Source organism: Entelurus aequoreus, linkage group LG15, assembly GCF_033978785.1.
Source record: "Entelurus aequoreus isolate RoL-2023_Sb linkage group LG15, RoL_Eaeq_v1.1, whole genome shotgun sequence".
In the NCBI taxonomy this organism is placed as follows: Eukaryota; Metazoa; Chordata; class Actinopteri; order Syngnathiformes; family Syngnathidae; genus Entelurus; species Entelurus aequoreus.
Window position 1 is genome coordinate 23,148,217 of NC_084745.1, and position 22,458 is coordinate 23,170,674.

The window sequence follows — 22,458 nt, forward strand, 5'->3', positions numbered from 1 at the left end:
GACTATTTTAGCGACACATTGATAGCAGTGAGCTAATGCTAGGTTACGCTGCTATTGTTGCCACAGTGCTTCTGCTTCATCTGAAACTTGCTAAAAATGTATTCCAGATTCTATATATCTCACCTGGTAGTAGACAAATGTGGCCATTGACCGACAGGCTGGCTGACTTGATATCACCTGAGATGGCAAAAAATATGTAGTTGCAGCAACTTTTTTTTTTAACCCTTTATAAGGTTTGCCATTAAGTCTTCATTTAAATGGAATTATGTGAGCATCCATTCGGTCGGCATCCAGCAAGAGTGGAAATTGTACAGTAAGTGTTTGTTTTATTATTGTTTGGTTAGTTTAGCACCTAGTATTGCTCCTGATGCTATAGTGTTACTATAAAGCTGAATTACATTAGCACTCAGCTTCTAAAACCTATTACTCATCCTCTTTGTGTTCAGGCTAAACAATGTAAGGTTCTGGAAAATAATTTTTCCCAAAGTAATTGTTGTTGGCTCTCACAAAGTCAGCTTGATTAGCATTGTTGTTGATGGGGAAGGGATCTGTGGTTCCTATCACTACATCACAGATTATGACAGTGGTTTTCTGAAGTGTTCTTGAGCCCATGTGGTGATATCCTTTACACACTGATGTCTCTTTTTGATGCAGTACTGCCTGAGGGATCGAAGGTCCGTAACATCATCGCTTACGCACGTGCAGTGATTTCTCCAGATTCCCTGAACCTTTTGATGATATTACGGACTGTAGATGGTGAAATCCCTAAATTCCTTGCAATAGCTCGTTGACAAATGTTGTTTTTAAACTGTTCGACAATTTGCTCACGCATTTGTTGACAAAATGGTGACCCTCGCCCCATACTTGTTTGTGAATGACTGAGCATTTCATGGAAGCTGCTTTTATACCCAATCATGGCACCCACCTGTTTTCCAATTAGCCTGTTCACCTGTGGGATGTTCCAAATAAGTGTTTGATGAGCATTCCTCAACTTTCTCAGTCTTTTTTGCCACTTGTGCTAGCTTTTTTGAAACATGTTGCAGGCGTCAAATTCCAAATGAGCTAATATTTGCAAAAATTAAGAAACTGTTCCAGTTCAAACGTTAAGTATCTCGTCTTTGCATTATCACAACCGTATTAAAAGATCTATCGTTGTTAATAAAACGATAAATTAATATAATTTATGTCACGTGGCCCTATATAAATATATAAAATATGTAAATACATTTTAGGTTTTTCAGTGTACTTTTGTCTACATGCTAATGAGATTGTTACCATCAGCTTAGTTATACAGTGTCTTGATTGAAGTGCTTTTGTGCAAGGTATTGTCAGTAAGTGCAGCACCAATCATCTTTAAATCCTACTTTGTAGGGCACATGAATCATCGGTAGGTTACAAACCCTTCCCACATTAGTCATATTTTCTTTGAAACGTCTAAAGAGAAGTAGTCGCATGTGCCTCCTCCAAGGTAATGTGATTGCGTTTCAATATTCACTCAGATACTGGAGAATAGTCTGATAGACTGCTATTTTTATTCTCCTGTGTGATTAGTCATTCACTTGAAGAGGGCTGTCATTGGAAATCATTGTCATCTCTTTAGACAGCTCCTCAGTTTGTCCAAATGATGAGTGATTTGTCTGTTTGGGATGAATACAGCCCATAATTTATTGAGAAGGAAGACAGTTTATCACTAATTGCACAACTTTTGTTAAAGGCCTACTGAAACCCACTACTACCGACCACGCAGTCTGATAGTTTATACATCAATGATGAAATCTTAACATTGAAACACATGCCAATACGGCCGGGTTAACTTATAAAGTGCAATTTTAAAATTCCCGCCACACTTCCGGTTGGAAATCTCCTTTGGATATGATTTATGCGCGTGACGTCATAAAATGCACGGAAGTGTTTGGGCCCTATTGGACACAATACACAAAGCTCTGTTTTCTTCGACAAAATTCCACAGTATTCTGGACATCTGTGTTGGTGAATCTTTTGCAATTTGTTTAATGAACAATGGAGGCTGCAAAGAAGAACGTTGTAGGTGGGATCGATCAGTGTCTTAGCGGCTAAGTACAATACTTACAGCAACACAACAAGGACTACTTACCCTGATAGAAGACGCCTAGCTGATGCTTGCCGCCAAACCCACGGATGAAGTCCTTCGTCGCGCCGTTGATCGCTGGAACGCAGGTGAGCACGGTTGTTGATGGGAAGATGAGGGCTGGCTGGCGTAGGTGGAGCGCTAATGTTTTATCATAGTTCTGTGAGGTCCGGCTGATAAGTTGCTAAATTAGCCTTAGCGTCGTTAGCAACAGCATTGTTAAGCCTTACCAGGCTGAGAATTTTTAACCGTGTAGTTACATGTACATGGTTTAATAGTATGTTTGCTCTTCTGTCTATCCTTCCAGTCAGGGGTTTATTTATTTTGTTTCTATCTTCATTTGAGAACGATGCTAGCACGTTAGCTCAGTAGCTAAGTGTGTCACTGATGTATTGTCTTGGAGATAAAAGTCACTTTAAATGTCCATTTCGCGTGCTCGACTCTCATTTTCAAGAGGATATAGTATCCGAGGTGGTTTAAAATACAAATCCGTGATACACAATAGAAAAAGGAGAGAGTACATAGTTCTGTGAGTTCCGGTTGCTAAGTTGCTAAATTAGCCTTAGTGTCGTTAGCAACAGCATTGTTAAGCCTTACCAGGCTGAGAATTTCTAACCGTGTAGTTACATGTACATGGTTTAATAGTATTTCTGCTCTTCTGTCTATCCTTCCAGTCAGGGGTTTATTTATTTTGTTTCTATCTTCATTTGAGAACGATGCTAGCACGTTAGCTCAGTAGCTAAGTGTGTCACTGATGTATTGTCTTGGAGATAAAAGTCACTTTAAATGTCCATTTCGCGTGCTCGACTCTCATTTTCAAGAGGATATAGTATCCGAGGTGGTTTAAAATACAAATCCGTGATACACAATAGAAAAAGGAGAGAGTACATAGTTCTGTGAGTTCCGGTTGCTAAGTTGCTAAATTAGCCTTAGTGTCGTTAGCAACAGCATTGTTAAGCCTTACCAGGCTGAGAATTTTTAACCGTGTAGTTACATGTACATGGTTTAATAGTATTTTTGCTCTTCTGTCTATCCTTCCAGTCAGGGGTTTATTTATTTTGTTTTTATCTTCATTTTAGAACGATGCTAGCACGTTAGCTCAGTAGCTAAGTGTGTCACCGATGTATTGTCTTGGAGATAAAAGTCACTTTAAATGTCCATTTCGCGTGCTCGACTCTCATTTTCAAGAGGATATAGTATCTGAGGTGGTTTAAAATACAAATCTGTGATCTACAATAGAAAAAGGAGAGTGTGGAATCCAATGAGCCAGCTTGTCCCTAAGTTACGGTCAGAGCGAAAAAAGATACGTCCATCACTGCCTCTCAAGTCCTTCACTGTAATGTTCCTCATCTATGAATCTTTCATCTTCGCTCAAATTAATGGGGTAATCGTCACTTTCTCGGTCCGAATCTCTCTCGCTCCATTGTAAACAATGGGGAATTGTGAGGAATACTAGCTCCTGTGACGTCACGCTACTTCCGGTACAGGCAAGGCTTTTTTTATCAGCGAGCAAAAGTTGCGAACTTTATCGTCGATTTTCTCTACTAAATCCTTTCAGCAAAATAATGGCAATATCGCGAAATGATCAAGTATGACACATAGAATGGATCTGCTATTCCCGTTTGAATAAAAAAAAAATCATTTCAGTAGGCCTTTAATGGCCTGTTAGGTGAAGGATACTTTGTGTTTTGAGGCCACCTAAAAAAGCCTCAAAGATAGCGTCTATTTACAGTGTTGTTTTTAAATGCAAAATACCCCTAATCTTTCAGAGAGGCAGAATCTTGGCTTTCTTTTTAGTATCATACTTTTTTCCCCTTGCCAATTAGGTTATGTTTAAGGCACAATGATGATCAAAGTTTACATTTCAAGTTAAATCTAGTATTACAAACACAACTGTAGTGCACTATTTAAATACAACCAGTTGAGGCGCTGTTGATTTAGCTCAGCTCGTTTGCCAACATGAAACGTAGATATACATCCACTACATCTACTTACACTATGACAAATTATCTGGATAGCATGCTCACATTCTTGATACGGATAAGAAATAATCTCATAATTTTTTTTTTTTTTTTTTTTTTTTTTTTTTTTTTTTTTTTTTTTTTTTTATAATGTCCTGCCCAGCTTCTCGGGCAAATCATATAGCAGATGTAGATGCCCATATCGGCTGTTCAGATTTACTTTACAAAAGAGAAGTGTAGGATACTTCTCTTGTTGCCTTACTTGTATTTTGACTTTATTAAATGTATTTATATTATCATTTGGTGCAGCCGAGCCGGAGCAGGAGGGGATAGAAAGAGAGAAAAAGGAAGACAGAGGGGGGAATTGTGGGGACAAGAGGGGGATTAGACAGAGAGACAAAAACAACAACAGCAAACACAACAACAACAACAACAGAGCAACATCAGCAAATACGACATGTACAAATATGATGGTAAAAGTAATAGCAAATAAGCAGTTAGCGAAAATTAAAAAAAAAAAAAAAATACAGAAATGACAATGAGCATTATTACACTAAAAATGGAGCAATATGAATACCAATAGAAATAGTGCTATTGATAATAAACAATACCAGTACTTTACCTTTATTATCAACAATACAATTGTTCAAATGCAACAATACATATACGTAATGATAACTTGAGATACGAAAGAATGCAGAAAAATGGAGGGGAAGAAAGAGAAGCAACCTTAACCTTGTAGATTGTTATAGTAACAATAGGTTAAGCTTTGTCAGTGTGCCATGTGTTATACCCAGTTTACCCTAGGGCAACAACGTTAATATATGTTTGATGAAACGTGATTATGTGCATGAGTGTATGTGTGCATATGTACTTGTATATGTACAGTATGTGTATGTGTGCTTGTACAGTGAATGTATATGTACAGTATGTGTATATGTGTGTACAGCGAATGTATATGTACAGTATGTGTATACAGTATGTGTGTTTGAACAGTGAATGTATATGTACAGTATGTGTAAATGTGTGTTTGTACAGTGAATGTATATGTACAGTATATGTATGTGTGTGTTTGTACAGTGAATGTATGTGTAGTATGTGTGTGTGTGTTTGTACAGTGAATGTATGTGTAGTATGTGTGTGTTTGTACAGTGAATGTATATGTACAGTATGTGTATATGTATGTTTTTACAGTGAATGTATATGTACAGTATGTGTATACAGTATGTTTGTATAATGAATGTGCGTGTGGATGTACGAACTTTGAGTGTGTAAATATGTACTGTATTTATTTGTATATGTATGTGGGAGCGTAGGTACCTATGTATGTCTGTATGTATGTGTGTGAGTATATGTGAATTTGCATGTACAATACATTTGACTCCCAGTGTGTGCGGGAGCCAGAGTACGGCCCCAGCCTCCCCGAGAACCCATCTCACAAACAGTAGGTGTGGTGCCCAGGGAACCAGGGGCCACCGCCCCCACGCAGCCAAGACGGACAGCGACAGGAACCCCAGAGCCTGGCCCACCGTGCCGCCCACAAGGGCCAGCAGCAGGACGCAGACAGACGCACCCGGCAGAGGACAAGGCACGAGAAAAACAGGGGGAAGCCAGACCCCAAGCCAGCGAGAGACCACACCCCACACGGACAGAAAGGCGGGACGCCCCGCCCGAGGGGCCCGGAGACCCCCCGCAACCGGACGGGAAGACCGCCCCCGCCCCACCGGCAACAGGGCCCCCACGAGCCCCCCCCCCCCACCCCCGGAGAGCGCGGCGAGGCCAGCCCACGGCCACCCCACCCAAGCCGGCCGCCACAGGACCACCCAGCACGGGGCCACAGGAACCACCCACCCCACCCGCAGGGACCCCAACGATGGAGATGGAACAACCAGCAACCGCCCCGCCGAGTCCCCCCCCCCCCCCCCCGAGGTAGGGGAATAAATAAATAAAATAAATAAATACATAATAATAATAATAATAATATTAATAAAATATATTTTTTTTAAAAAGGGGGGGGAAAATAAATAAATAAATAATTAAATCTATTTATAAAAATAAATAAATAAATAAAAAAAGAATTAAAAGAAGATCACAGACATGCTGACACACAAGGTCGCTACCCCAACAACTGGCTGACTCGCAGCACCTCGGAATACCCTGCAGCACCAAGCCACCACAGTAGACGCGGGGACCAGACCCAGCAGGCCCCAACCAAGACGGCCACCCGGAAGGGATGGACGGCGGGACCCAGGAGCTCCAGACACGCAGTCCGGATGCAGTAGCCTGAGGCGCCGACCCCCACCCGACAGGCAGGCCCAGAACGTACCCCCAGAAATATACATACATATATATATACATACACATAAACATACACATGTACACATACACACACATAATCTCATAATTGATCATTGAAGTTTCCCACAGTTCAATCAGAGATATATAAACAAATACCCACCTTCAATCTTTCCCCAATTTAAATAGAAAAAAAATGCTGCTTTATTTAAAGGGGAACTGCACTTTTTTGCATATCGTTCACAATCAAGTCGGCGGATATACTTTTTTTTTTAATGCATTCTAGATATTAAATAAACGTAAAAAGTTGGCAGCTCCACTATTCCTCTCATAAAATCCGATAAACATTCAAAAAGCGCCAGCAATACTCAATTTACATTACGTGACTTGAATATTAACCAAATATTAGTGGTATTGTTGTTATCAAAATCAGAATCAGAAATACTTTAATAATCCCAGAGGGGAAATTAAGATTTTCAGCACAATCCCATTCAAGAGCAGACAAACATTACAGGGAGACAGAACGGCATCGCTGACGGGTCTGCCAACTTCCGGCGCCCCTTCCAAAATGGTGAGAAACAGGTAAACGCTAAGGGGGGGGGGGGGGGGGGGGAGTGAGAAAAAAAATATTCAGTCTGAGCCTGGGCCCCTTGAGAGGGGGTCCAGACTGAGGCCAAGAAAATAAAAACCTCATAGCCATAGCACACATAAACGTGTGTAAGAGGGAAACATCAAAGAACACAAAGGACATTAACAGAGCAGAACTGATGCAACCAGCCACTTCTACACACAGCCACAAAAGTAAAACAACAACAAAACCAAAAAAAACATATACACTGTGGTGGCCTCTGCGCTGTTACGCGCCATCATCTGCTGGGGTGGGGGAGCATGGCCAGAGACAGGAGCAGACCCAACAAAGCAACCAAGAGAGCCGACTCCACCCTCGGCCGCCCACCCCCTCTCCGTGCGTCGGTTGAGGTGGGCAGGGTTTGGTGGTAGCAGGGTGTATAATGTAGCCCGGAAGAGTTAGGGATGCATGGAATTCTTGGTATTTGTTCTGTTGTGTTTATGTTGTGTTACGGTGCGGATGTTCTCCCGAAATGTGTTTTTCATTCTTGTTTGGTGTGGGTTCACAGTATGGCGCATATTAGTAAGAGTGTTAAAGTTGTTTATGCGGCCACCCTCAGTGTGACCTGTATGGCTGTTGACCAAGTATGCCTTGCATCACTTACGTGTGTAAGCAGAGGCCGCATACAACATGTGACTGGGCACGCAGATGGTATGGTGAAAAAGCGGACGTGACGGCAGGTTGTGGAAGACGCTATTAAAGGCAGTGCCATCACGGCACGTCCTCAATATTATTGTCCGAGTGAACATTGGAGAATGTTAGCCCCGGGAGATTTCCAGGAGAGGCACTGAAATTCGGAAGTCTCCCGGAAAAACCGGGAGAGTCGGCAAGTATGCAGCTGAGCCGCATCAGAGTGGTCAAAAAGCCGCATGCGGCTCCGGAGCCGCGGGTTGCCGACCCCTGATCTAGCGAGATCAACGGTATCACCGTGTTTTATTGTCGGCCCAATAAGGAGACTATGCAGGCGGATGAGGTATAAAGAATTACCTGGACATATCCATGTGTATATTGTCAGTAAAATGTTTTTTTAATATATATTATGTTAATACTTGCACTGCTGCTTATTTGAACACTTGTAAACAATGAAGGCTCAAGCTGACTGCTGTAAACCATGCTACGAGCGACATCGCAAACGTAATAACAGATTATAATACTAACTGGTCCATTAACAAACACAGGAGGCATTGACCCAATTAAAAATATCCATCCGTCCATCCATCCATCCTCCTCCGCTTATCCGAGGTCGGATCGCGGGGGCAGCAGCCTAGGCAGGGAAGCCCAGACTTCCCTCTCCCCAGCCACTTCGTCCAGCTCCTCCCGGGGGATCCCGAGGCGTTCCCAGGCCAGCCGGGAAGACCACGTGTCCTGGGTCTTCCCCGTGGTCTCCTACCGGTTCGGACGTGCCCGAAACACCTCCCTAGGGAGGCGTTCGGGTGGCATCCTGACCAGATGCCCGAACCACCTCATCTGGCTCCTCTCGATGTGGAATTAAAAATATTTTTTCGGAAAAACATTCTTTATTTTGCCGGAAGACAGTGTCTTACAGTAGAAGGCTTAGCTAGCTACACAACAACTCAAGCTTACATTGCTAACGTATAATTTACACATTTCTAACCTATAGTTATTTCTTACCGCTTCTGTCTCCCCAATTGCCATAAATAGTAGTCACCGAGCCCGCCATTTAAAGTAGGTTTTTCCTAAAAATCCATCTTTTTGTGAATGTCTATGGTGGAAGGAGAGCTAAGTATTACACACATTCGAAGCGACTTCTTCACATCTAAAGGCACAATGCCACAAATCTTAAAAGTTAAAAGTAAGGCACTTTTTTATTTGCAGTGACTTGCGCTGGTTAAATCAAACTTTTGTGATTTAGGGCTATATAAATAAACATTGATTGATTGATTGATTGACAACAGAGCAACATGATGTTGTAGCACAGTCGGATTTACATAAATTTAAATTGGCTGATTCACAGAAGGATCTCTGGGTAAATGCATACCATATAAGAATAATCTGCTGACGTTACACTTGTAAAAATTGTCATACTTAAACAAAACTCCAAACGGACCATTTGGAGGAAGTATGAAGGACGGCAAGAATGTTATAAAAAATATTTTTGCAATGTTTGATTTTAAATCTTCGGGACTTATGCAGATTCAAAATACACATAAGCAGGTATCAATATGTAAGAAAAGTTGGTTTTGCAGAATAGGTCCCCTTTAATACATGACAGCACACTATCATTCTGGGTTTACCATTATTCAATAGATTGCATGAACCCATTTATGATATTTCTCCTTCCATAGTAAAAAAAGAAAATACTTTTCAAAGAAAATAAAAGAAATGAAGATATAAAACATAATATAACGAAAAAAAAGAGAAATTGAAAAAATAAATGAATATAAAAAATAAAAGAAATGCCTTTTAGTATTGTCAACTTGCATACGAAATGAAAGATAGATATTTATTAAGATGACAAAGAAATAAAAGAAATGAAGGTATAAAACATAATATAACGGAAAAAAAAGAGAAATTGAAAAAATAAATGATTATAAAAAATAAAAGAAATGCCTTTTATTATTGTCAACTAGCATAAGAAATGAAAGATATATATTTATTAAGTTGAAAAAGAAATAAAAGAAATGAAGATATAAAACATAATACATAATAAACATAATATAATGGAAAAAAAAGAGAAATTGAAAAAATAAATGAATATAAAAAATATGTGGAGTTTTTCACATTTTTTTTTACTTATTTGTTTATCATATTTCTCTTTTTTATTACATTATGTGTTTTATCCTGTATATAATAAAACAAAAAGAGAAATCAAATAAATAGATAAATCTAAAAAAATGTGGGGAAAACTTAGTATACTGAGTTTTTCACATTTTTTTCTTATTTTTGTTGTAACAATGCACAACAGAGCTTGATAATCGTGTCAGAGCCTGATTTAAAGCGTCAGGATCGCATCAAAGCGTAATAAAGTTCAATAAAGCGTAATAAAACATATCAAAGCGTGATTTAAAGCGTATCAAAGCGGCATCAAATCGTGAGGAACGGTAACAAAGCGGCAACTAATTCGTATCAGAGCGTATCAAAGCATAACATTACTTCGGAGATCGGGATATTCGTGGAAAAATTGACAAAAATGACGGTGCTTTGCTCGCCGCTTTAAAGAGTGGCAAGCGCCGTTGGTGTGAACCAGGCATTAAGAGAAATGTATTATATATAGTTGAAGAATTTGTTTTCTAAAAAAAAAAAAGAATCAATCAAAATGAATTATACCCCTTAATCACAAGTGTCTCAAAGTGCTTCAAGAACTCAGGACATCCCCTGATCTAAACCCACATCCGGACAAGGAAAAACTCAAAAGACCCCAGCTGGGGAAAAATATGTAACCTTGAGAAGGGACCGAAGATGTGGGGACCCTCCTTCTGGGGTGATCGGCTGCAATGGATGTCGAGTGAGTATAAATATTTAACTGTTGCATTAATAGATAATGTGGGAGTCCAGTCCATCGGGAAGCCAACAGATAGTCATAGGGGGATCTTCTTCCGGGCTCAGCTAGGTCAGCTAGCAGCTCATCCAGACAGATGTCTACTATTTATAGACATCTAACTAATCAGTCAAGTTTTTAGTCTGGCTGGCGTCTTATTTATGACTTACACACACACACATACGCCAAAGTAACTCATTAAAGTCAAGTGTAGGAAAAAAAACAATACTGTTAATAAATCATTTTAAGATTGTGTTAAGTGTTAAGTATTAATGATCCAATTTGTATTCCTCTGTTGTGTGGGTCCCTCCTATTGTACAGAATGTAAATCAGCTCATTATTTTTGATAATTTTGACCTGCTGATTATGACCCTTGATTCTTGCTGTTCATTGAAATTATCATCACATCTGATGGACCACGTTGCTAATGTAGTCTGCCAAGGACTCGAATAGTCTGGCTGCATTTCACTAGTATTTCTGAGCAATCTGTGTGAGAATCCCACCTATTCATCAGATTGGAACAGGGACCAACGAAAAAGATGAAAGGGAAAGATCAAGTTTCAGAGTTCATGTTTATTTGTTCAGAGCACAGCTGCCAAATACCACTTCTTTTATCTCTTCCCAAATTAAACAAGGACTGGACTTAACGGAACTTGATTGCTTATAGCTGAATTAATTCAGATTTGTTTGAATAAACATACTGGACTCTAAGGAGGTGATGTGCGGTCTTATAGTGAGAGTAGGGAAAACAAAACTAAAGTACTAAGGGTAAAAAGCTTAAAAAGATTAGAAAAGCAAAACTCAGAAGGACATAAATGTGACTTATAACATGACAACATGACATTTAGCAACAAGCACTGTCCAAAAATTCATACTGACTCGAAAAAGGCTGCTGGTGAGGGCACAAGGGAATGAAAGGCACCGCTTCACTCATACAGAAGGGTAACAAGAAACAAGACCAGGTAAAAGTACAGATAATGATCAGTGTGAAACAAAACTATGTCAAGTCAAACAAATAAACTACCAAGTAATCTTTATTCCTAACTTGACACCTTGATGTACTGTAGTGCTGTGCAATAGGTACAAAAAATACATATATCAGAATCAGAATCAGAATCGTTTTATTGCCATTGTTTGAGAATGGGTTCACAAACTAGGAATTTTTCTTGGTGCAAACGTGCAACATAAAACACATATAACACATATTTGGTATAAAAATTACCAAATATGTTACCCTATATCGCGATATAGGGTAACTTTTGGACAGTGTATGCCAGGAGTGTCACACTCACTTTAGCTCAGGGGCTACATGAGGAAAATATATTCCCAAGTGGGCTGCACTGGTAAAATCATATGGTAACTTAAAAATAAAGATTCTAAAAATGAACGAATCATAGTGAGGGTTTTTCACACTTACATGTTGCGGTTAATAGTATTCTATTTTCATTTGCAGTTATTTATAGTTTCTAAATAAATGTGATAATGTTCATTAGTCAAATAGGTGGAATTGAGTCTCACCTCCAAACACATCACCTGGGGATAATTTGATTAGCAACACTAAATTGGCCCTAGGGATAGGTTGATTGGCAACACTAAATTGGCCCTAGTGTGTGAATGTGAGTGTGAATGTTGTCTGTCTATCTGTGTTGGCCTTGTGATGAGGTGGTGACTTGTCCAGGGTGTAAACCACCTTCCGCCCGATTGTAGCTGAGATAGGCTCCAGCGCCCCCCGCGACCCCGAAGGGAATAAGCGGTGGAAAATGGATGGATGGATGAGTCTGGCAAAGTTTTAAAATGTTCCCACTAGTGTTAATTTTTAATCTATCAGAAGATCAAATGAAAAATATCTAAATCAAATTACAGCATTTTGTTTATGTGATTTATTAAATTTTTTCAACTGATGTACTAACATCATGTGGTTTATTCTGTACATTTGTAGCATCATCCACAACAAAACTTGTGATTTTGGACTCATTTCATTAATCGCACATGAAGTGTGTATTATTTCAGCATATTTATGTGCGCCCAGTCATAAATACAACATGAAATGTACAGATTATCAAAAGCATTTATTTGGTTAGAAATGTCACTGCTTATATTTCCAACATCATTGACAATGAAAGCATGAACAACACAATACACATTTTGTATACTATTACTGATAAGCAGCATAAGTATTTACAGTAACGTCCAAACACGGAAGTGTTGCCTCTATCTTAACACACGACACATAGCTCCGGCACCTCTGAGGTCATGCGCACTCTTGCGGCAGGGTATGCAAAGAATTTCTATTGTGACATTCAGTGGACACATTTGTAACATCAGCTTTTTTCATTCAAAAATTTCAGCTCATTTTCATACTTAGCAAACTCATCTGACGGGCCGGATAAAACCTGTTGACTATGTATGGGCTGTCATCTCTACACATCTCTAATTCTGTAAGGCTGGTTTGGTGTGTTTTTCTTTTCATCACTTTGTAGTTTTGAGGTAACGTTAGTACTTTGTGGCATTTTAACACTGCTCTGCACTGTTCTTCATGCTGTGTTTTGTTGTTTTAGCGATCAAAAATAATGGATGTGTTCAAGTACCTAGTAACCTTGTTGCCGGCATGTTTTGGAGATTAGTGTTGTTCAGTTGGTGTCTGCCAACTGAAAGCCAAACACATTTGTTATCTCTTTCTCAGGTCTTGTCTTGTTTTGAGTTTATTGGTGTTTTCTTGTGTTTTGGTGTTTTAGTTCCTGTCTATTGCACTTATTTTGGTTGTACTTCCCGCGTTGTGTGTGCGTTAACCTGACCTTACTTTCGCAGTGGCTCCATGCACCTGTTTTCTATTAACAATCATGTCTATTTAAGTTGAGCTCTTGCTGCTAGAGTTTGTGGACGCTTTTCTTGCTGCATGTCTGTAAACGTTTGCTGTCGTCCAGCATTCAGTTTGTTTACTAAGTAGCTAGTTTTGTTTCATTTCGTATTTACATAGCTTTTCCTAAGCTGCCGTGTTTTTCCTAGATGCACTCGCCTGTGGTTTGAGTCTTGGAATAAGAATTTTTTAACCAGCAAACTGTCGTCTGCTGCACATTGGGATCACGACTACCATCACTGTCACACAATCCCTCTTAGGGTTTTGTTGTTTTAGCTTCCATTGTGTTTTCCGTCTCTATTAGTAAAAATGTAGCAGTGTTGCTGCACTTACATTAGCAGCAGCTCAGACATTAAAATTACGATAGTAATCAATAGAACATTATATCGTACGGTATACATTTTTATCAATCCCGGGCTCGGGGTCTTTCTGTGTGGAGTTTGCATGTTCTCCCCGTGACTGCGTGGGTTCCCTCCGGGTGCTCCGGCTTCCTCCCACCTCCAAAGACATGCACCTGGGGATAGGTTGATTGGCAACAGTAAATTGGCCCTATTGTGTGAATTTTGAGTGTGAATGTTGTCTGTCTATCTCTGTTGGCCCTGTGATGAGGTGGCGACTTGTCCAGGGTGTACCCCGCCTTCCGCCCGAATGCAGCTGAGATAGGCTCCAGCATCCCCCGCGACCCCAAAAAAAAGGGACACGCGGTAGAAAATGGATGGATGGGACTACAATACATATCGTTATCGTACAACACTACCGTGATGCATGCCTAGATATACAGTAACTTATTACAAAATTACATTTGTATTGCCATTTATGGTTTGTGCTCAAAATATTTTTGAACACATGCTAGCATACTGCTAGCATACTGCTAAACATTAGACAAATGGGCAATGATTTAAGGACAGTTAGTTGATAAGTCCAACCCATGCCCCTGCAAATACATTTTGGTTTATGGCGGCCAGGTTTTTCAACCAATCTTGAACCACATTTGACACACTTGTGCTTATCAGTCCTCAAAGATGTGTACAACATTTCATAGTTTAAATTCCTGTAGTTAAAGTGGTTGTTTTATGGAGCTGTGTGAGAAAATTGGAATTAAGGGGGCAACGCTTATTTAGTTTACCAACAGCGCTACCATGTATGAAAAATAATAGCACATTCAACACAATTTGTTACTCATTTGTATGCAGCAGTTTACGAGTAGAAGAGTTTCACAAAAATGTGCATACTGTCATGCGAAAAATTAAGACACCATTGTATTTTCTAGATTACATTTAATATGTAATAGTTTCTTTATACCGTATTTTTCGGACTATAAGTCGCAGTATTTTTTATAGTTTGGCCGGGGGTGCGACTTATACTCAGGAGCGACTTATGTGTGAAATTATTAACACATTACCGTAAAATATCAAATAATATTATTTAGCTCATTCACGTAAGAGACTAGACGTATAAGATTTCATGGGATTTAGCGATTAGGAGTGACAGATTGTTTGGTAAACGTATAGCATGTTCTATATGTTATAGTTATTTGAATGACTCTTACCATAATATGTTACGTTAACATACCAGGCACGTTCTCAGTTGGTTATTTATCCGTCATATAACGTACACTTATTCAGCCTGTTGTTCACTATTCTTTATTTATTTTAAATTGCCTTTCAAATGTCTATTCTTGGTGTTAGGTTTTATCAAATAAATTTCCCCAAAAAATGCGACTTATACTCCAGTGCGACTTATATGTTTTTTTCCTTCTTTATTATGCATTTTCGGCCAGTGCGACTTATACTCCGGAGCGACTTATAGTCCGAAAAATACGGTAGTATCACAACTTTGTAGAAACTTGGAGATCTTTTTTGTCAACCCTGAGTCGTGAGCGCTTGGTAGCAATGTGTCCTTTGGCTGATTGACCACATGGTTATACAAGAGGGGTGGAGGTGGAGCAGCAGAGCACAGCTCAAATTATAGACCAGGCACATTTTATTTTGAGCATTGCTGTCCTCTTTATCATTACTTTGTTTTTAGTATTTGTGTGTGTCTTCCGGAGCCGGTGAATTGGTTTTTAGGCGTGCACTCCACAATGTTCTGGCCTTAAATGAGTCACATCAAACCAGCAGAGTCTTATTCATGTCTCTGTAATTACAATCAGTGTAAAGAGTGTCTGAATAAGACCTACCAGCAGCCTAAGAATAGGTCTGCCTTGACAAAGCATTGACAACTGTAGAACAGACACGATTAAACCCTCTCTATTCATACCCCCTGGTTCTTATTATGCACCAGCTATCTTTTTGAGCTTCCTTTTGTGCCGGTATAATTACTTAATCTCACACTTCTAGGGTGAAATACTTTGTGCGGCATGCAAATCTCCTCTGATTCGAGCTCACATGAGGCAGCCATGGAGGATTGCATTTACTGCCTAAAAGTCACAAATGTGTTATTGTTCCACTGTCAGACTGGATCTTCTTGGGTTCCAGTGACAAGCTGCACTGCTTAGTTTTTTGTGGACGTTCTGAAAGTTCAGTTGGAATTAAGACTTAAAAGCGCTTTTGTTTCCTTGCGTTTTGAAAGCGTTTCATCGGCTATTCAGGAACTGATCCAAAGTGCAGTTTCTTTGTGAGTGTTTTGTTTGCTGTTGATAATGTGCCTGGGCAACACTTAACTAGAATGGGGGCCCATCAAGGCGGACCGATAAGGACCCAGGGATCTACTCCAGTCAATTACCATTAAAGCGCAAAGTTAAATTCAGCAGGCCTTTTATGAAGTACTGCAGCAGAGTAGACAAATAATTGTGCGTCCATGGTTCTAGGGAACCATGGACGCACAACCGCATGGCCCGAGGCAATCATACATCTGGCAGAGTGATAGCAGCTGTTTCCACCAGGACATAGAAGCAGCATATTTTCAAACATAGAAAACTACAATAGACTCTGTTTTCCATCGCTCTCCCTATTGCATTCTTCCATTTGTATCAGCTTTTTGCACATTGAGCATTGGGGAACCAAGTAGTGTGTTTGAATTGTGTCTCTTCAGTGGCTGGGCATTTGATTTAAACTACTATGTGGAAAATACCACCTAATAATCCCTATTTTTATATAGCAGTCTCGTAGTGGACTCCATTTTGCCTCAGTCACATTGAGGCGTGGTTAAACCGCAATTCCTCATCATTCACAGAGTTCTTAAGATCAATACCTTTTTGGAAGACTAGTGCATTGGATTTTCATGTGTCTTAAATACAAACCCCGTTTCCATATGAGTTGGGAAATTGTGTTAGATGTAAATATAAACGGAATGCAATGACTTGCAAATCATTTTCAACCCATATTCAGTTGAATATGCTACAAAGACAACATATTTGATGTTCTAACTGATAAACATTTTTTTTTTGCAAATAATCATAAAATTTAGAATTTGATGCCAGCAACACGTGACAAAGAAGTTGGGAAAGGTGGCAATAAATACTGATAAAGTTGAGGAATGCTCATCAAACACTTATTTGGAACATCCCACAGGTGAACAGGCAAATTAGGAACAGGTGGGTGCCATGATTGGGTATAAAAGTAGATTGCATGAAATGCTCAGTCATTCACAAACAAGTCATTCACAAACAAGGATGGGGCAAGGGTCACCACTTTGTCAACAAATGTGTGAGCAAATTGTTGAACAGTTTAAGAAAAACCTTTCACAACCAGCTATTGCAAGGAATTTAGGGATTTCACCATAGAAGGTCCGTAATATCATCAAAGGGTTCAGAGAATCTGGAGAAATCACTGCACGTAAGCAGCTAAGCCCGTGACCTTCGATCCCTCAGGCTATACTGCATCAACAAGCGACATCAGTGTGTAAAGGATATCACCACATGGGCTCAGGAACACTTCAGAAACCCACTGTCAGTAACTACAGTTGGTCGCTACATCTGTAAGTGCAAGTTAAAACTCTCCTATGCAAGGCAAAAACCGTTTATCAACAACACCCAGAAACGCCATCGGCTTTGCTGAGCCTGAGCTCATCTAAGATGGACTGATACAAAGTGGAAAAGTGTTCTGTGGTCTGACGAGTCCACATTTCAAAGTGTTTTTGGAAACTGGACGTCGTGTCCTCCGGACCAAAGAGGAAAAGAACCATCCGGATTATTATAGGCGCAAAGTTGCAAAGCCAGCATCTGTGATGGTATGGGGGTGTATTAGTGCCCAAGACATGGGTAACTTACACATCTGTGAAGGCGCCATTAATGCTGAAAGGTACATACAGGATTTGGAGCAACATATGTTGCCATCCAAGCAATGTTACCATGGACGCCCCTGCTTATTTCAGCAAGACAATGCCAAGCCACGTGTTACATCAACGTGGCTTCATAGTAAGTGCGGGTACTAGACTGGCCTGCCTGTAGTCCAGACCTGTCTCCCATTGAAAATATGTGGCGCATTATGAAGCCTAAAATACCACAACAGAGACCCCGGACTGTTGAACAACTTAAGCTGTACAGCAAGCAAGAATGGGAAAGAATTCCACCTGAGAAGCTTAAAAAATGTGTCTCCTCAGTTCTCAAACGTTTACTGAGTGTTGTTAAAAGGAAAGGCCATGTAACACAGTGGTGAACATGCCCTTTCCCAACTACTTTGGCACATGTTGCAGCCATGAAATTCTAAGTAAATTATTATTTGCAAAAAAAAATAAAGTTTATGAGTTTGAACATCAAATATCTTGTCTTTGCAGTGCATTCAATTAAATATGGGTTGAAAAGGATTTGCTAATCATTGTATTCTGTTTATATTTACATCTAACACAATTTCCCAACTCATAGAAACGGGGTTTGTAATAAAACATTCCTGTTGATTTGGTGTAACACAAGTAAAGACAGTCAAGAAATTGCCTCTAAATAATCTATTAACATATAAGGGCTGTCGCTACATTGCGTTAGTGCTGTGATAAATTGATTTAAAAAAAAAAATCTGATTAATTACTCTGTTGAATTTGTATTAATGATGATTAATGCTCAGTGGCCTTGTGGTTAGAGTGTCCTTGTGGTTAGAGTGTCCGCCCTGAGATGGGTAGGTTGTGAGTTCATACCAAAGACTATAAAAATGGGACCCGTTACCTCCCTGCTTGGCACTCAGCATCAAGGGTTGGAATTGGGGGTTGCTGCTCACTGCTCCCCTGTGGGGCTGGGTCAAATGCAGAGAATAATTTCACCGCACCTAGTCTGTGTGTGACAATCATTGGCACTGTAACTTTAACTTTAACTTTTTAATCACATGTACATTCTTATGCTATCTGAACTCACTGTGTTCTCTGCTTGCTGTACATATCCTACCAAGTCAGATCTACACTGTTTTAATGCCCATTTCTCTGATGATGCAATTGTTGATGACTGAAGTGCTGTTATCAACCAAACCCTCCTCATCCCACCCCCCGGATTGTAAATAATGTAAATAATTCAATGTATATACTCTGATGATTAACTTGTGTGATGACTGTATTAAGATGATAGTATATATTTGTACCATGAATTGATTTATTGAATTTGATTAAATTGATTACTTAAACAAGTTGAAAAACGTATTCGGGTGTTACCATTTAGTGGTCAATTGTACGGAATATGTACTGAACTGTGCAACCTACTAATAAAAGTTTCAATCAATCAAAAAAAACTGTACATGTGTATATACATGTATATATTAGTGTTGTCAAGTAATAATTTTTTTAATTGTGATTATTGGCGATTAATTGCAGTTAAATCATTTGCTTGCAGAATCCAAATTAAATTTTAAGAGACCCCGTATTTTTACACATATTTGTTTTATTTTCAGAATGTCATATACAAACGTTTTTTAAATGTTTTACTTAACTGCAAGTCATTGATTTGCTCAAAACTTGGTGATAGCACAGTAAGAATTAAGTGCACATTTTGAAAGTCTTTGCAATAATATAGCAAACAAGGTACGGCTATACACCAATAGATAATGTAGTAAACACACATAAAAAACTCAACATTGTGCACCATTTACATCCGCATTTACTCTTCCTTTAACCAGTTGCTTAAACAAACAAGCTTGTATACCTTTTTAACCGACAGTGCCGATCTCTTTTTTTTGTACAATGCTATTCCAGGTAGTTGTGATAACTTACTGAGGTCCAATGGTATTCGGTAAGCTTAATTCAGCATCAGCCAGTAGCTACAAATTGTTGGTCTTGTTTAGCAGTGCTTTTATCCTGGTTGTAATTGTGCCCCTTGAAGATATTTTGTGTGACGTATCTCCTGTGGCGATATCAATGACATCTTGCAGCCAATTGGTCTTTACCGATGTTAAGCGGCCTATGCGGTGACTGTCCGTTTTGCAAAAGCATTATTTAATTTACATGTGGTACTCCGCCAGCGTTGAAGTTGTTTGTCATCGTCTGCTTGTTGTCGATGTAACAGTTTTGCTAGAGGCATCCACAATTATGTGATTTGCTTTAAGGTGGTATTTTAAACTTGTTGTGCGCCGATTATAAAAAAGTTTCTCACTGCAAAACCAACAAATTGCGTTAGGTGTATCTCAAGTTCCGTCAAAGTGTGCTTTGAAGCGAAATTGGCAGCTGAACACCCGCTCTGACTTTCATCACTCTTCTTCGCACTTACGTGTGACCAAATCACTGGCGTGTTACATTGCGCATTGCATTTCAGGTAAGGTGCAGTCAAAAACAAATAATGCGATTAATCATCATTAATTTATGATAATGTTTTTTTTGTTTTTTTTATTAATCACATGCGTTAACGTTGACTGCCCTAGTTATTACATTTCTTTTTTATACTAACTTTCAGATTCAAAATACCTTTTGTATTTGTTTTATTGCTTGTGTTTTGTTGCACATTTGCCCTTGAAGCCAAATAAACCCTGCACTTAGTTGTTGTGTCATCTTGAGCTGGTGGATAAAACAGACTATGATCCAGTCATCAATACAATGTACAGTAATCTGAAGGCTCTGTGTGTGCGTGTGGGCGCATGCGTGTTCTATGTATGAAAGCATCTTACGTTTATATTGAGATAGTAAAAAAACATTTTGCATGTTATTCCATTATTGATAAGTCCCTAATACCAGATTTAAATGAATAAAGAAATCTTTTTTTATATATATATATATATATATATTTTCCTGCAACCAAAATATTTTTGCAAATAAAACTGCCATGACCATTACCATTTAATTTAGAAATGGATATATTAATATTTTGAAAAAGATGACCAAAACATTCTGTCATTCATTTTCAAGGGAAGACATTATTGAAAGCAACGCAAGAACTCAAACTATTTTACTCACATTTACGTAACTGTTATACTTGTTACTATTGTATATTGTTGTTCTTAAAAGTGCAAATTTAAATGTATGACGCAGGATAGACCGTTAAATATGAGAGTATTACATGCACATTACCCACATTTCCAGCTGGCTTCCAAGGGTTCAGTCGGCTGTAGTATACCACTTGGGGTTTATCGACTCTTCCCCTGTGCACAGACAAAAGCTTTGCACAAGATTTTATCCCAATGCCATATTTCTCCAAGTGACAGCGCATGAACTAACGTACAGTTTCAGTACGCTTTGGATACAAATGATTTACACCGTTTAGACTTTTATTTCCTGTAGTTAACCAGAAACTTTGTTGGCAGATTTTCCGAAGATGTTGGCTGGTGTTCAAGAAAGCATCCAGTAAAGGACCGCGGCGCTTGGAGAAGTATCCTGATGAGAAAGCTGCCTACTTCAGGACCTTTCACAAGGTAATCTCACTGAATCATTATAATCTCTTATCTCCTTGGCTGTGAGGATACTTCATGGCACTTGTGTACAAGCACTCACTTTATACATGATGTCAACGCCAACTGCACTTATGCGTTAAGATATTTGGGCTCAAATTGATTATTGTTATTATTATTGGATTCATATTTCCTTTATCGTCCCAAAATACAGTTCAGTTTTATTTGGAAGGTGTGCCAAAAATGGCGTGTCCTCCTGTGATTATTTTGTTCTCATAAATTAAAATGGCGAAAAGAGTTGAGTTTACATTATTGCAGTGTACGGTTGCACGATATACATGATATATGACACAAATGGTATACATTTAGCCAACGATAGATCTTTTAATTCTATCGCCATGATGCATGTTATTGACACATTCTAGCTGTGTTTCGCAAATTTGACAGTGACAGCTGAGATAGGCTCCAGCGACCCCCTGCGACCCCAAAAGGGACAAGCGGTAGAAAATGGATGGATGGATGGACAAGCAAACAAAGGCATCCTCAACGCGATGTAGTAAACTGCAATAAACTGTTTCTTACAAGTAGTATTAGCACTGGACAAGGACAACATGCTACACTACACACTGTAGTGCAGTGATGAGATGTATACTTTTTTTTTCATCACAAAATCATTTTTTGTGGTTTTTTGTTATTGTTTACAAACTCAGGAAATAAGAGCCAAGAGTAGTTTTGGCTTTTGTTTTATTTTGCACTAATGACGTTATTTTGAATTTTGTATGCAATACAAGGGAATAAAGACACCATTTAAATGGGAACTGCACTTCTTTTGTAATTTTGCCTATTGTTCACAATCCTTATAAGAGACAAGAAAACGTTTTTTTTTTTGCATTTTAATTTGTAATAATCTGCTCATTCTAGGTGGCTAGAAATGCAAGTTAGGTGTTTATTTTGAATTGAAGTGAATTATGTTTATATAGCGCTTTTCTCTAGTGACTCAAAGCGCTTTACATAGTGAAACCCAATATCTAAGTTACATTTAAACCAGTGTAGGTGGCACTGGGAGCAGGTGGGTAAAGTGTCTTGCCCAAGGACACAACGGCAGTGACTAGGATGGCGGAAGCCGGGATCGAACCTGAACCCTCAAGTTGCTGACACGGCCACTCTATCAACCGAGCTATACCGCTCCATTTTGTTGGCAATTTCCGTCTTAGTTTTTGTCAATGACCTATTTTCCCCTGACTAAAATAGGACAATAACGAGTCAAAACAAAGACAGACGAAATCCAATCATATACATTTTCGCCTTAGGTGGGTGGGACAAGTTATGAATGTATCCAATCACAGTAGCATGCAGGCAGGGGTAAATTACGGCGGGT

General features: G+C 39.2%; 1 protein-coding gene across 2 annotated transcripts in view; it reads left to right on the forward strand.

Moving 5' to 3' along the window:
* Positions 1-22,458, forward strand: part of dok6 (docking protein 6) — a 176,499-nt gene that overhangs the window by 84,217 nt on the left and 69,824 nt on the right. For both annotated transcript variants that reach the window (XM_062021085.1, XM_062021084.1), the window contains exon 2: positions 20,997-21,104. In XM_062021085.1, the coding sequence (XP_061877069.1) occupies positions 20,997-21,104 (108 nt within the window). The remainder of the gene's footprint in view (positions 1-20,996; positions 21,105-22,458) is intronic.